Source organism: Typha angustifolia, chromosome 6, assembly GCF_048772165.1.
Source record: "Typha angustifolia cultivar Huaian chromosome 6, ASM4877216v1, whole genome shotgun sequence".
In the NCBI taxonomy this organism is placed as follows: domain Eukaryota; kingdom Viridiplantae; phylum Streptophyta; class Magnoliopsida; order Poales; family Typhaceae; genus Typha; species Typha angustifolia.
Genome location: NC_133244.1, coordinates 6290390 through 6304731, shown reverse-complemented (window position 1 = coordinate 6304731; position 14342 = coordinate 6290390). Strand labels below are relative to the sequence as shown.

The window sequence follows — 14342 nt, the reverse complement described above, 5'->3', positions numbered from 1 at the left end:
ATGGAGTAAACATTTTACATATGCAATGTTGGAGATGGGAAGAATAAAGGAGGAGTAAGGAATAGGAAACAAGAAGAAGCGAAAAGCCTTCACCATTTTCTCTTAGAAAAAAAAACTCTCTCGATTCAAATATAGTAGCAAATAATTGATGAGATGTGCTAAAGCCTAGATGAGTTTTGGACTTCTGGTTGATGTATAATCTCTCTCTTATTTGTAAATTAACATTCTCTTATTTACAAATAGCATACAAAATATCATCCTCCTTTTAGCCCGTGCGATCAATTTGCATAATAACCTTAACGATAAGCTGCGATGAAGTTATTACGTTCAATTTTCTTACCAAAATATAGTTATCACGCTATCAAACTTATTTTCTTGTCACAATATGCAACTTTAATTTGAGTTTAGGCTTATATGCAATCATTTATCCTGTTAGCATGAACTGTGAATAATTTGACGACTACGATCAATGATCACCTGCCTCAGTCGAGTAACGTTGTTTTGGTACAGTAACGTTTACTCTTTTCCGGTATTCCGGTAGACCCGCCCGCATAAGATATTTCTGTACACGCTCGCACGGCGCATTCGCATCTCCGAAACAGTAGGGTCAATCGAGTCACACCCTTCCCTCCTCTCTTCTTCGAATCCTCCGCCCAATCCAACGGACTCATCGAGGCTTCTTTCTCTTCTCCTCCACCTCCTCTATAATTATCCCCCCTCCCCCCACCCCCTCCTCCATCCCCACTAAAACCCAAAACTCTCTCTCTCTCTCTTCTTCACGATGCAAGCGGCGATCTCCCTCTCCTCTCCCGCCGCCTTGGCCGGCGCCGTCAGATCCGACGCATCCCCTCTCGCCGGCGGCCTCCGACCCGCCGGAATCAGATTCTGTGGACTCCGGCGGGAGGCTCTCGGGCTCCGCCAGCTCAGATCGCCGGCGGCCGGTCGGATCCCGCCGTCTCCGGCTCGGGCGTTCTCGAAGAAGATCTCGGCGTCGGCCTCCGGCAACGGGAGCACCGCGAAGGGGTTCGACTACGATTTGGTCATCATTGGGGCTGGGGTCGGGGGGCATGGCGCAGCGTTGCATGCGGTCGAGAAGGTATTGGTCCGATGCTTCTCCTTCTGCTGGATCTGGTATTTTTAGTTTAGATTAGTTTGAAATGTGCTATATCAGTACTCTCGATGAATTTAATGCGTTTGGAAACAGTATCTGCGCGAATTTGATAATTTTTATTTATTTTCCTGTTAAATTTTGAATGCAATACTCTTGCTTTAGTAAAGAGGTGTTGCTCTATTTTCAAAATAGATGCTGGCGGTAATTCTATGATGTCAACTGATTCATAACCAAATGCATGTTGAGTCAACGGACTAACCTCGATCTTCCTCCTAAAGTTGTCTGATTAGTAACTTAAGCAGCTATTTATTGATTTATTCTCATTTTGGAAAGAAACTGTTCTATAAATGGTTGGTTTGGATGTTCTACCTTCATGGACCTCTCACTTGTTTGATAGGGTCTGAAAACTGCCATAATCGAGGGGGATATTATTGGAGGCACATGTGTAAACAGAGGCTGTGTTCCATCTAAAGCTCTTCTTGCTGTCAGTGGTCGGATGCGTGAGCTTCATGACGAGCATCATTTAAAGTCATTGGGCTTAAAGGTGCAGTGATTACATGGCACTCTATTTCATTATCCTTTAAGTATGTTAGTACTTGAAACAACTTTACATGCCTATCTTTCATTTTATATTTTTGAATGTTAAGAGGACATAAAAGGTTTCCATACACACGAGAGCCAGTCTTCTAGTAACCTTGAAGTATAGATGATAATTTACTTCAATAATCTTACTGTTAAATTTTCCATGTGCTATATCTCTTTGGTTGAAGAGGTGTGTGGGGCTTCAGAAGATGTGCTAATAGATAGGTAGCTGTTCTATTCTCACTCCCATGTTCACTTATGAATTTGTCGGTTTGATTATTTATTATGCCTTTTTATCAATGTAGCTACCTATAGTCCACATACAATTAATTTGACTATCAAAGAGTTATAAATGCTTCATGTCTTAAAAAAAAAAACTTAGTTGTACTGCTGTGCCAGGTTGAATGATTCTGAATTCAAGCTTTCCTTACTGTAAAGTACTTTTACAGCGGTAGAAAGGTTACCTTTCTACTCACATTAATCGCTTTGTAATCATTCCTGTGTTGCTTTACTATTTTTGGAAAATTTACATGCTATTCACATCTATTCAGCCACATCAAGTAGACAACTCTTTATTACAGAGTATGGAGATTTTTGATTTTCAACTATGTTTTTTGCTCTTCTCAGTTAGTCATTGTTTTAGAAGGACTCTGGTGATGATATAGTCAATGTGATTTTGTTTGGTATTTCTATATGCTCATCTTCTAACATGTGATTTCTTGAATAATAGGTTTCATCTCCTGGATATGATAGACAAGCTGTTGCTGATCATGCAAATAATCTTGCATCAAAAATTCGTAATAATTTGACCAATTCATTAAAAGCTCTTGGGGTCGATATTCTGACTGGTGTTGGAACAGTTGTGGTAAGTTACACTTGCTCCATTATACTCAACAAATGAGACAAGCTTGTGTCTTAACATGTGAAAAATGAATTTTCCCTATCTTGTTGTGGTAAGTAGAAACTTTTCATGTTTATTTACATTTATTCTTTACTTGGTGCTTGCTAATGCCTGTAGACAACCTTAGGATTTTCTGTAATTTCGGAACACATTTTTAAGTGACAAACCCGCCTAAACCTTCTCTGACCAGCAGTGAGATGATCATGCGTATGACATGATTCTACAATATATATATATATCATGATAAAGCTGTCTCTCATCACAAATCTTGTACCCAGAATGAAAGTAGATTCACCTTTTTTACTTGTCTGGTGATCTCCTAGTGTGGGGCCCTTACATGAAAGTGGAGTAGTGGCCTTGAGCTTGTCATGCTGTGCCTGTCTGTGTGGAACATGTTCTGTATCGTGCAACTTTCTGGAAAGATAACAGAGTGGCTGGATCATCTGGGTGAATAATGGGGAGATATTTGTTTCTTCGAAATCTACTGCTTTGGCAGTTAAGGTATGGTGATCCACTGCAGAAAGTGATTGATAGATCTGTAGGAGCTAGTCACCTCCAAGAAATTGAAGCAAGTGAGCAAGATGGGCTGATTCATCCTAGTAAATCAATGGAAACCAGTTGAGAATTCTTTTGAAAGATCTTGAAGTAGTTCTGCCTAGTACTAGGAACTTGCTAAAGATGAAACGTGAAATATCACTTTAATCAGCCTCGAAAGATCATAGAACAAGTCCAGGAATATAGATTAGTGTTTCAAACTTACAATTATTCTGTAATTGTTGACCATTACTAGATACTTTAGCTGAATGTATATAATTCTTATTCTATCTAGTGTGTTTACACGATTGTCTTATTTTTATTTATCTACTTGCACAACCCATATATACATAGACATCCTAGCTTGTAAAATTTCAACACTTGTCTTTTGATGTCTGCCAAATTTGTTTAAATGTGACAGAATGTGCTCCTTTTGCAGCAATATATTGAACCCTCCAAAGTTTCCATAACACATTGTATTCATTTTCATTTTCCACACATGCCAAACTTCTGAAAAACCTGCCAAGAAGCAATCTAACCAGATTGATTTGTTCTCCACACTATCTCTATATGTATTTTGTTTCCATTTCCTCTTTCTCATTGATATGGTATGTGGCTTCGGTGATTGATAATTTGATGTAACTGTATAAGCACTATGTTGATGTTTGTTAACCAGAATATTACAATTACAGCAATTTATGTGGTTTCACTTGTTGATATCTTTAGGGAACACAAAAAGTTAGATACGGAAATGTCGGATTGCCTGACAAAGAAATCACTGCTAGGGACATCATAATTGCAACTGGCTCTGTTCCGTTTGTTCCTAATGGCATTGAAATTGATGGTAACTGCTTTTTTCTTGCCTTACTCTTGTACATCATCAGTACTACATGTGCATGCTGTAGGATCGGGATATGTTAATGGTGATAAAAATGTGCTGAAGTAATTTAGTTTCCAGGTCTTGATTTTTATGACCAATATGGCTTTGTATGCCTGCAAATTGCAATTATACCGGCAGTGATTCATTTTTTTTTCTTTTCACTAATCTATTTCTTTTCCTGTTGACTGCTACTAGTGATCTGTAATACGATTAATTTTCATGTACCATAATAGCTAATAACAATTCTTGCTATGCTCTTTTATTTCTTAAGGTTTATTTAAAACTTAATTGCATTATTTCTTTTGTAAGTTTTGTAAAAACTTTTGACACATCTATTAAAGAATTATATATAGAGGTCACAATTGTAGCTTAATGGTCGAGTTTTATTAACTCATGACAAACGTCATGCGTTTGATTTCCCCCGTGGATGGTGGGGATTTTCTATTGATATGCACATGGTTAAACTCATTGTAGCCTGTTTTTTGGGAGAGTGGGCCTAGCTGTCCAATCTATATATTTTTAAAAAATTAGTCTGTAATTAGCTTACAAGCTCATGATCTATTAAATAAAGGAAAAAAAGAAATATATAGTCTTATTTTATCTTCCATGTGTGTGACGTTACTAGACTGAAATGCATGTAGCTTAAGTTCAAATACTCGTAATCGTCTTTGCATATTGTAGGTATCCACTTAGAGTTGGATGAAAAATGGTGATTAATAAGCTATTCACAAATCATAAATTGTTTGCTGTAACTTTATCAGGCTTAAGATATGATTATAAAGCCTTGGGGTCTTGGTATTTGCCAGTAGGTTTCTATATTTGCAGTAACCATCTGGATTTCATATCTGATCCATCTTTTCCGTGTCCAGACCTGCAGTAACTCTGTCAATCTTACAGATTATAGAGCCGTGGGATCTTGATATTACTAAATCTTATTGGGTGCTCTTATGTAGGGAAAACTGTTTTTACAAGTGATCATGCACTCAAGCTCGAGTGGGTTCCAGAGTGGATAGTTATTGTAGGAAGTGGTTACATTGGACTTGAATTTAGTGATGTGTACACAGCCCTTGGAAGTGAGGTATGTAGTTATCATTTCATTCATGATATTTATTGCAGTGAATGACTTTTTCTTCACATTTACCTTCCTTGGCAGTACATAAATTTGATCCTCGCCATGTGCCACTTTTGGTACTAAAGTTTGTTTTTATCTATGAATCTATCATCAAGGTGGTACAATAGGAAAGACAGAAGTTACTGAAACCTCTAACTTGCAACTGCCATCCCATGAATGTTCCCAAGACAGTACACCGTAAATTATATCTTAAGATAGTAATGATGTGTCTATTTTTGTATTATCTTTGAGATGTGATCAAATTATGCTGCCACAATAAAAACCTGTAAACACTAGTTTAAGGAATTTTTTTATAGTTTCAATCTAAGATAGCTTTTCAAACTATAATTTTTGGGGTTGCCAAGTGAGATAAAGTTTATCAGAAAATAAAATCTAATCCTCTTGAAAATGATATACAGACTAACGTATCAGCTCATATCATAGCATATGATTGTCTTCCTAGGCATGCACATTCCTAATCTTAGTTGGTATCATTCTGAGTGTAAAATTTCTAGCTGTGAAGATACAGGAGGCTACTCCATTTAATGATTTTTCAGATTTATCCTTAGACAAATGGCCTGGGAAAATGGCAAAGAATTATTGCTCTGTTCCTCTTTGCGTATAGAAATGGTATATACGTTAGAAGTATGAGATATTAAGAATTATTCAGAGTGATGATACATAGTTGTCAGTCATTACACGTAGTGATAGAGAAGTTACATTATTTGGTAGCAATATACCAGTTAGATTATTAATGTTCTGATTAAAAGATAGAAGTAAAGGATGCATAAAGCGTGCTCTTGAGGACGTAAATTCATAATTGACAATGTCAACCTTTTTAGTATTAAAAAGCAACTGCTCCTTTACAGGTAGCAACAGTTGCCTTATATAAATCTTGTGTATTTCATGGCAGGACAGGTTGTTGAACCAATTTGTCTTCACATGGGTTCCACTTAGTATTAGCACAAGAATGATCTCTTTATCCATATTTTGTACGCCAAACTTCATTTATCTCTCTTCTTCACCTGTTGATCTGTTCATCCTCTTGGGAGAGTAAAGAATAAAGAGAAGTCATTTTCCTACTTCTATTTTCTCATATTACTCCATTATGCAATATGTTCCCCTCTTTCTATCTTAATGACCTTCTATCACTGGAATGTTGACATAAGCAGTAGCAATCACCATAATTTTTTGAGTCTTCAAAATTGTGAACTGATAATTCTGAGCTATAGTATTCAATTTATTGCTCCATGTCATTTTACCCAAACAAAAACTAATTTGATGCCTGAAAGCAATATTACGCCTCTTTTTTGGGCTTCTGTGTAAGATTTTTCTACTACAATCCTATTTTTGACACCTATAGTAAGTTAAATCATCTTTGAAACTAGTCGGATGAATTGCTTCCAAATGTGGTTAGCATAGATCCTTTATTTAGTTGTACTACTTATCATGGCAAATTTTGTAATTTGTATTTTTGTATCACTCCTGTTCTTGAGGGATCATGTTCACCCAAGTCATGCCTACCACTTCAATTCATCCATTGTTCGTCCTATTCCAAGTTTCCAACCTTCTAATATGCTTTTCATGTTTAGCTCAGTCGTCAACAACTGTGTGATCTGCCTTGACATTCTGTATTGCTGATAGCCTGATACCATCACAACTATCAATGTCGATACTTTAGCTTGATAATCTTCTTTGCAGTTTTTAGGACCATATTCCAGTAAAGTGGTCAGTATGACCTGTTATTCTACTGTTTTACAGCTTTTGTGGTATTAAGTAGGTTTTGGATCATCTGAAGGCATATTCACTTTTATTTTTTTATTCTTTTGGGTCACCATGTGGTTGTGCCATTTCAAGTGTCACAAACAAGAAGTTTTATCTTTAATACAGGTGGGAGTTTTTTTTTAAAAAAAACTTGGAATAAATTAATGCACCTGCTAGTAGTGTAGAAGATAAGGACATCAAAAGCTGGTCCATGATGAGCATATTACCTCTGTGATGCACATTTTCAAAAACATTATATACCTTTTACTGCTGAATTTGGAAAATTGCAGTTTTGTAACAGTAAGATCTAGGAGAAAAGATAAAATAAAATAAAAAAAGAAGCGAAAAGAAAAGAAAGAAAAGCCTAGTTATCTGAAGTTAGCTAGACATCATAATTCTGGCTGTGGAGCTGCATTTGTCATTATTATATGCAACAGACCTTGAATTAGATGGTCTACTTTTTTATCTGACTTCGGGATGGTCCTTTTTCTTCACAATTTTCTGCATGTTATATTTAAGGGTTGGTAAGTTTTTTCAAAATTAGTCATTGTTTTCCTAGTTTAATGGTTAAACTGCCCTGACATGTCAAAGTTGTCAACCCCTTTCTCTTGTTTTTATTATGTAAGACAGTAAGAGCACTCAGGTATTTGAACTTGAGCCAGTCCGTTGAGCTATTGAAGCTGCACTTGAGAATAGTTTCATTCAGGCTTTAATTTTACACATCCCCTTGCCGTAATATTCTGAGTAGAATATCTACACATTGCAGGAGAGGAGCCTTTCATGAAATAAGGCTAACTTGACCATTATATCATGACATTCAGAATGTGAAAAATAATATGAGATTTTGTTCAATGATGTTTACTTTGGTGAAGAAGATGACTGACATTCAAATTGGGACATATTTTGTGACCTGATTAGACACAGTTGTGACAATTGCATTAGTTCCACATTTTTCTCAGCTTGCATAACTTTGGCTGGACAGGTTACTTTTGTTGAAGCTCTTGATCAGCTAATGCCTGGTTTTGATCCTGAGATTGGAAAATTGGCCCAGAGAATTCTTATTAATCCTCGAAAAATTGATTATCATACTGGTGTCTTTGCAAAAAAGGTTAGGTTTGAATTGTTAATGTTACCTATCACTGTCACTTGTAATGTATTCTGGAATTTTTCAGATTCATTTTATATATCTTCATGTCTGTATTTTGTAGATTACCCCAGCAAAGGATGGAAAACCTGTCCTTATTGAGCTTATTGATGCTAAGACAAAGGAGCTTAAAGACACTCTAGAGGTGAATTATCTTCGATGCATATTTACACATTAAGTTGCTTCTGGTACTAGTTTGCCATTATATCATTTGGTCACTTCCAACTTTAAGAACTACTTAACTGCTGGAAATGAACCATTTGGATATATGTGAGATTTTAAAAATATTCTGGTGAATGGTTGGCATTGAGATAAGAAATGGATGTTTAGAAGTTAAGCTAATACAAAGACAAAGATGGAGGGCTTATAAACTTAGTGTCGGCCTTTTTGAACTATCTACTTCCACAGCAATCGTGAGGATACATACATACAATAATACAATTTTCTAGGTTTCTAAAAGTTTCTTCCAACCATATAAAAATTGAGTAATAGTCATTATTTGCATCTATATTCATCTTGATAAGCTGGATAGGCCACTCTTCTTTTCAGTAATTAGCAGGACCCTAGTTAGTAGAACTAAGTTGTTGCAGTTACAATATTTTTAATAATTGAAGCAATAAGTCAACAAATTCTATTGGTAATATGTTAATGCAGTTTAAAACTCAAAAGGAACAAGTCCCTTAAAAATGAAATGAACAATGCCAACCAATTAGAGTAGGAACATATATGATCGTTGAAATGAATTGTGATATGCTGGAAATGTTATAGAGTTTAAATTGACCACGCCATTTTCACTTGAAGTATTGGTTTGTTCTATACCTTGAGCAGTCAATTGCTTGGTTGCTGTTGGCACAAATTCAATCCTGACACTATCACCGGCATGGCCAGGGCTCAGTAAAAGATGGAGGGGGTGATGCATGTTTTATTTCTGGTGGCATTCTGGCCTTGTAGAACAGTATTGGTCCCGCCATATAAAAGTTCTACATCTGGCTTGGGTGAAAAACTAACCTGATTACTGGTCCATCCCAGCTTGACGACAGCAACAACGGCAACCAAATCAGACTTCTTATTTTTATCTCGAATGGAAGTCCTATAAATTATTCCATTTGAGTTTATTCTAAGGCAAGCAAAAAGCTTGTCAATTAAGTGATTTACTATGCACCAAAGACATGGTTAAAATGTGTCTTCTGCAAGGACAAGCACAAGATGACTGAACTACAATTCTGAATTTCCAGACAAGAAAATGCATTTTCCTGTTAGAATTTCTGATAACATCAAAGAGGAAAAAAAAAGTATCATGCCATACCATGTCTTTTATTTGCATTACAAGGTAATATGTGGACATCTTTCCTGTGCATGATATCTGCATGTACATACATGCCTTACGTGTTTATACTCAAATAATTTGTTGGTTTCTAAGGGTTATATATATTTTGATTTATTGGTTTACAAGGGTCTATACTTGCATATCTTATGCTATACTATGTGTCATATATAATTTGATTTTTGCAGGTAGATGCAGCCCTTATAGCAACTGGAAGGGCTCCAAACACAAAAGGACTTGGCTTAGAAAATGTGAGCAATGAAAGCTGTTAAATATCATAAGGACTTGTACATTTGAAGGATTGTATAACTAATGTGCTTTATCTCCAGATAGATGTCATAACACAGCGTGGTTTTGTGCCAGTTGATGAGCGAATGCAAGTTATGGATGTGAATGGGAATCTGGTCAGTCCTTTACTTTTAACACTGAATATGGCCCTTTATATGCTGGTCATTGCAAACTGTCAATTAGTGTGATTCACCTCTAACTTTTGTTCTGAATTAGTTACTCATGCTCAGCATGTCTAGTCATAAATTGCCTGCATAAATTTGTGTAGGTCCCCCATTTATATTGCATTGGCGATGCCAATGGCAAATTGATGCTTGCTCATGCTGCTAGTGCACAAGGGATCTCAGGTATGTTTTTCCATAATATTCTCTAGAACATTTGCGTCCGCTATGTTTGCAAAGTTATCTGATCATGATATTATATGGTCTCATAATATAGTTGTTGAGCAACTTTGTGGGAGCAATAATGTGCTAAATCATTTAAGCATCCCAGCTGCCTGTTTCACCCACCCTGAGATCAGTATGGTTGGACTCACTGAGGTAAGTTCAGAACTTTTGTTAGGACTTACTTTCTCAATGTGTAGATTCATCTTTTGTTCTCTGCTGGATTCAATATTTAGATTGTATTCACGTCATACTGAACTTTACTTCTAGTAAGTGTAATAGCTCAGTTGCCCTTTTAGCCATTAGTGCTGAGGTGATTAAGAATGAATGCAAAGATGAAGAGAACATTCCATATTCAAAGTTTTCTATGGATTCAAGTGCCATTCAGTACAGCAATGCCAATTCTTGCTAAAGTGGTTCTATATCGAAGTATTATATTAGTGGGTTCTTTTACATGTTTGCCACCAAAAACTTTAAAAATATCATAAATGCCATTACATTCTTTAAAATATCAGAATTGCCACTAAATTTTTTGACTCTTTGAGAATTACCATTATGGTTAGTTTTAACAAAATATTTCTAACAAATTGTTAAAATTAACAAACATATATAAATGACTAAAATGCTCTTCTTTCTTGCAGTTTAGAAGTAAAATATTCATCAATGATTTTTTATCTTGCATAATAAAAGATATATTCTTATACCATGATACTGGGTAAAAGTATTAGATAGTTTTCGAACCGTTTTTTAATATTTCATATAAGGCAGAAAGGTCTTTTTTTAAAAATCTAAATTCAGTTTTAGTTGTGATAAGTTAAATTGTACTAACGGAATGACATTTTTGAAAGAGTACATAAATATCTGTGGTAATTACGATATTTAAAAAAATATAGTGATTTTTATGAGCTTTTGAAATTTTTTAATGACAATTATGTAAATATTCCTTTATTAATTCTAGTTAATTTCATGATTCTTTCTTTAGCATTAGGTGAAATCTAGTTTCAATTCTCCTCCATCTGTTTATTTTGTAATAGAATTGTCTTGTTTTTCTAATTCATATCTTGATAGGTATGTAATTCTTTTGATATATTTATGCTGAGATCTTTTACAGCCCCAAGCAAGGGAAAAGGCGGAAAGGGAGGGATTTGATATAAGCGTTGCTAAGACGAGTTTTAAAGCTAACACAAAGGCTCTAGCAGAAAATGAAGGGGAAGGGCTTGCCAAGGTGACCTTTCCATATCTTTATGTTAATGTAAACTTGTCTCTGGAAAAGGTCTCTCCCATTCTTTCTATGGAAACTTGAATAGCTTTTTGGTTCGTCTATACGTTTCAAGGTATATGATATTATGTCTCAGTTAGCCGACTGCCAATTCCTTTCCTATATATGTCTACAGACACTAAAACATTGCCATTAACTTTTAACCTGTGATGATTCAAGACTGCAAACTCAACTTCTTGCATGGAATAACTTTGGAGTACATCTCCTTTTCTTTTGATGCAGTTAATTTACAGGCCTGACACTGGAGAGATTCTTGGAGTCCACATTCTGGGTTTGCATGCTGCTGACCTTATCCATGAGGCTTCAAACGCAATAGCATTGGGAACACGTGTACAGGTGATTATTTGTGACCTCATTCAAGGACTGCTGTTAAATGTACCTCATATCTTGAAATACTGCCAAACACAACAATTTCCATGGAAGAAAAAAAAACCAACGATTGTTTTACTTTTGAAACCCATCTTTCTTTCTTGTGTTCTCTTTTTTGTTATTGTCATGCATTGCAAATACTGAAATGGTGTATAATATTTAGTAATTTGTCCAAGTTTTCATGAAAGAATTAGAGCAACAAAATCTCTGAATGCTAAGGAGGCTATTCCATAAGCCCTCACTTATAGGTTAATAACAGCCAGATGAACCTCTCCAAATGGTGACAATTCTGATCAAAGGAGGTAACTTGCTATTTGATTTTTGAACTCTTGGGATGGGTAAGTTATAAAGATCTCATATAATGAAAACATGTTATAACCATTTATGGCAATACCCTTAACCTTGTCCTACTCTCCTCTTTCTACAGGACAATATCAGTATTTTACACCAAAACATATTTTATCCGAGCTAACTTTTACACTTATCTGACCTCTCCACAATGTCAATCATGGGTACCTTCAAATATGTAGGGATTTAAGTAAACTACTATCCATCATCACCAGTTTCCTTTTCCATTTACTAACAGAGGCCTGAGTTATCTTGTTGGAAATGTCTCAAATATAACCATACAAATTGGAACCTGGAAGTCATTAATATCTTGTAAAAATATACGTATTTTGCTTTTCTCCTCAAAGTTGAGGTAATATTTGAAGTAAGACATGGCATGTAGAGCTCCTTCCACCACCATTACTGTCATTTTATGTCACAAAAAGGTTTATAACCAACAGTTCTTTTTTCCCAGACAAGATCCCTAACTGAGTTTGTTTACTTTTAAGAGGTGAAAACTAGTCTAAAGAACTATTGGCTCCTGTCCTAATTAGTCTGATGTTATTTCTTCCTGCAGGACATAAAACTTGCTGTGCATGCACATCCAACCTTATCTGAGGTTCTTGATGAACTCTTCAAATCTGCAAAGGTATCCTTTTTGTAGTTCATTAAGTTAATTGTTTATTGTTGATAAATCATCTCACAAAGATAGAGATAATTTAGCATTTATGATGTAAACTGTTTTTTCTTTTAAAACCACGCTATCAGTGATAAATGAACTTACATGGGGAAGTAGTATGGTTTACAACTTGTTTTAGTCATATCACCTTTATTTTCATGGTTGTGCAATACTCTTTGTTTCTCCAGTAATGCACAGACTATATAATAATTGTTCTCTTGACCTCATATTGGCGGAAGTCTCATGCACTATGATGCCCTTTCTTACTTAAGATTTTAAGTACATGTCAAGAGAATGTATGTACTAAAAGATCATATTTTACTGATTCAATCAAAATTACAGCTTTATTTTCTTCGAAAACATAATAGTTCTACCTTTTTCTGTAAGTTTTCTCCTTAATCCCCCCTAGAAGGAACACAGCTATGGATTGACACTTCATAGTAATCACTAATTAATTACTGCACATCAGCCTAAATTCTATTCTAGTTATGCCAACCAACTAAAATTATTCATGGTGACACCTTTTTGATCCTTTTTCTTAGGCATTAGATTGAAAGATGTGAAATTATCTTTCAGAAATATTCTTTATGCCACCTACAGAAAATCCGTTTGTGCATGAAATATGCTGCTTACAGTGAGCAAACCCGTTTCTCTTTTTTGGCAGGTCAATACCGGTGCGCCTAATTCAGTGAACGAACCAGTTGCAGTTTAGAAAGGCAGATAAAGCATAATTATCTTAAGAAAGCCTTCTCCAATACCCTTTTCTACATCAAGGAGCCTGTATGTTATACACAAGCGACGAGATCGGCCACCAGTGATCACAAGTAGTTACTGCTGCTGCACCTAATTCTGGAAAGATAGTCACCATTCTGTTTCTTCTTATCCGTCAGATACTACTTCATATTGGGTCCTTCAGAATTTTGAGGAGTAAAGTCACACATGTCATATTAGTTTGCTCAACTATTTATTCACTCTATGAGTTTTGTCTTTTAAGTATTTACATGGGGTAAAAGGGATCATTTCATTATTAATATTTAAAGAGTATCATAATTGTTTATGCTATCAATGTGGCCAGTACGCCACTTTAGCATGAGTAGCCAATGGTGTTGTTCTGTATTTAAAGCTATGGACTTTTAAGCTACAGTCTTTAACTACTAGAATTGAAACCCTTCACCTGAAGAAGCTTCTTTTTTGTGTGGCTGAAGTTGAAGAAGTCTTCCTCCGGGACCAGTAACCTCTGCCTGTGGCCGGTGAGTAAAAGATCTTCTGCACTTTCCGGGCTGCAGGAATCTCCTGCTTATTATCCAATCGTCGGCTGCCAAATATGCTGTCTTGCAGGACTTCCTCAAACTAGGAATGTTATTTATCTGACTAATCCACCCTTTGGACTTAATATTTAAAGTATATTTTATACAGTCAGCGGTCACCTTATAGGTTTATACTACAGTGCTGTTAAGTCTTACCATTTCACTCTATATACTTATTTTTTAATATTTATGATTAAGAAGAGTTTTATATTTTTTAGTATTTGGTTACAATATTAATCTAGATGGTCTAGAAAATAAAGATAAGAAGTCCAGTATCTATGAGATATTAAACGTAAGTATTTAATTATACTAGAATTAATAGTGTTTGGCTACAAATGATAGATAATAATTAGAAATCT

The 14342-nt window shown here is 35.5% G+C and overlaps 1 protein-coding gene across 1 annotated transcript; it reads left to right on the top strand.

The window, feature by feature from the left end:
• Positions 1-704: 704 nt before the first annotated feature.
• Positions 705-13830, top strand: LOC140761396 (dihydrolipoyl dehydrogenase 2, chloroplastic-like). The gene is made up of 15 exons (XM_073098701.1): positions 705-1096; positions 1509-1655; positions 2424-2558; positions 3855-3972; positions 4962-5086; positions 7866-7991; positions 8092-8172; positions 9540-9602; positions 9681-9755; positions 9908-9986; positions 10078-10178; positions 11134-11247; positions 11524-11637; positions 12575-12646; positions 13341-13830. The coding sequence occupies exons 1-15, from the start codon at positions 782-784 to the stop codon at positions 13386-13388; spliced, it is 1713 nt and encodes a 570-aa protein (XP_072954802.1). The 5' UTR covers positions 705-781; the 3' UTR covers positions 13389-13830.
• Positions 13831-14342: the final 512 nt, after the last annotated feature.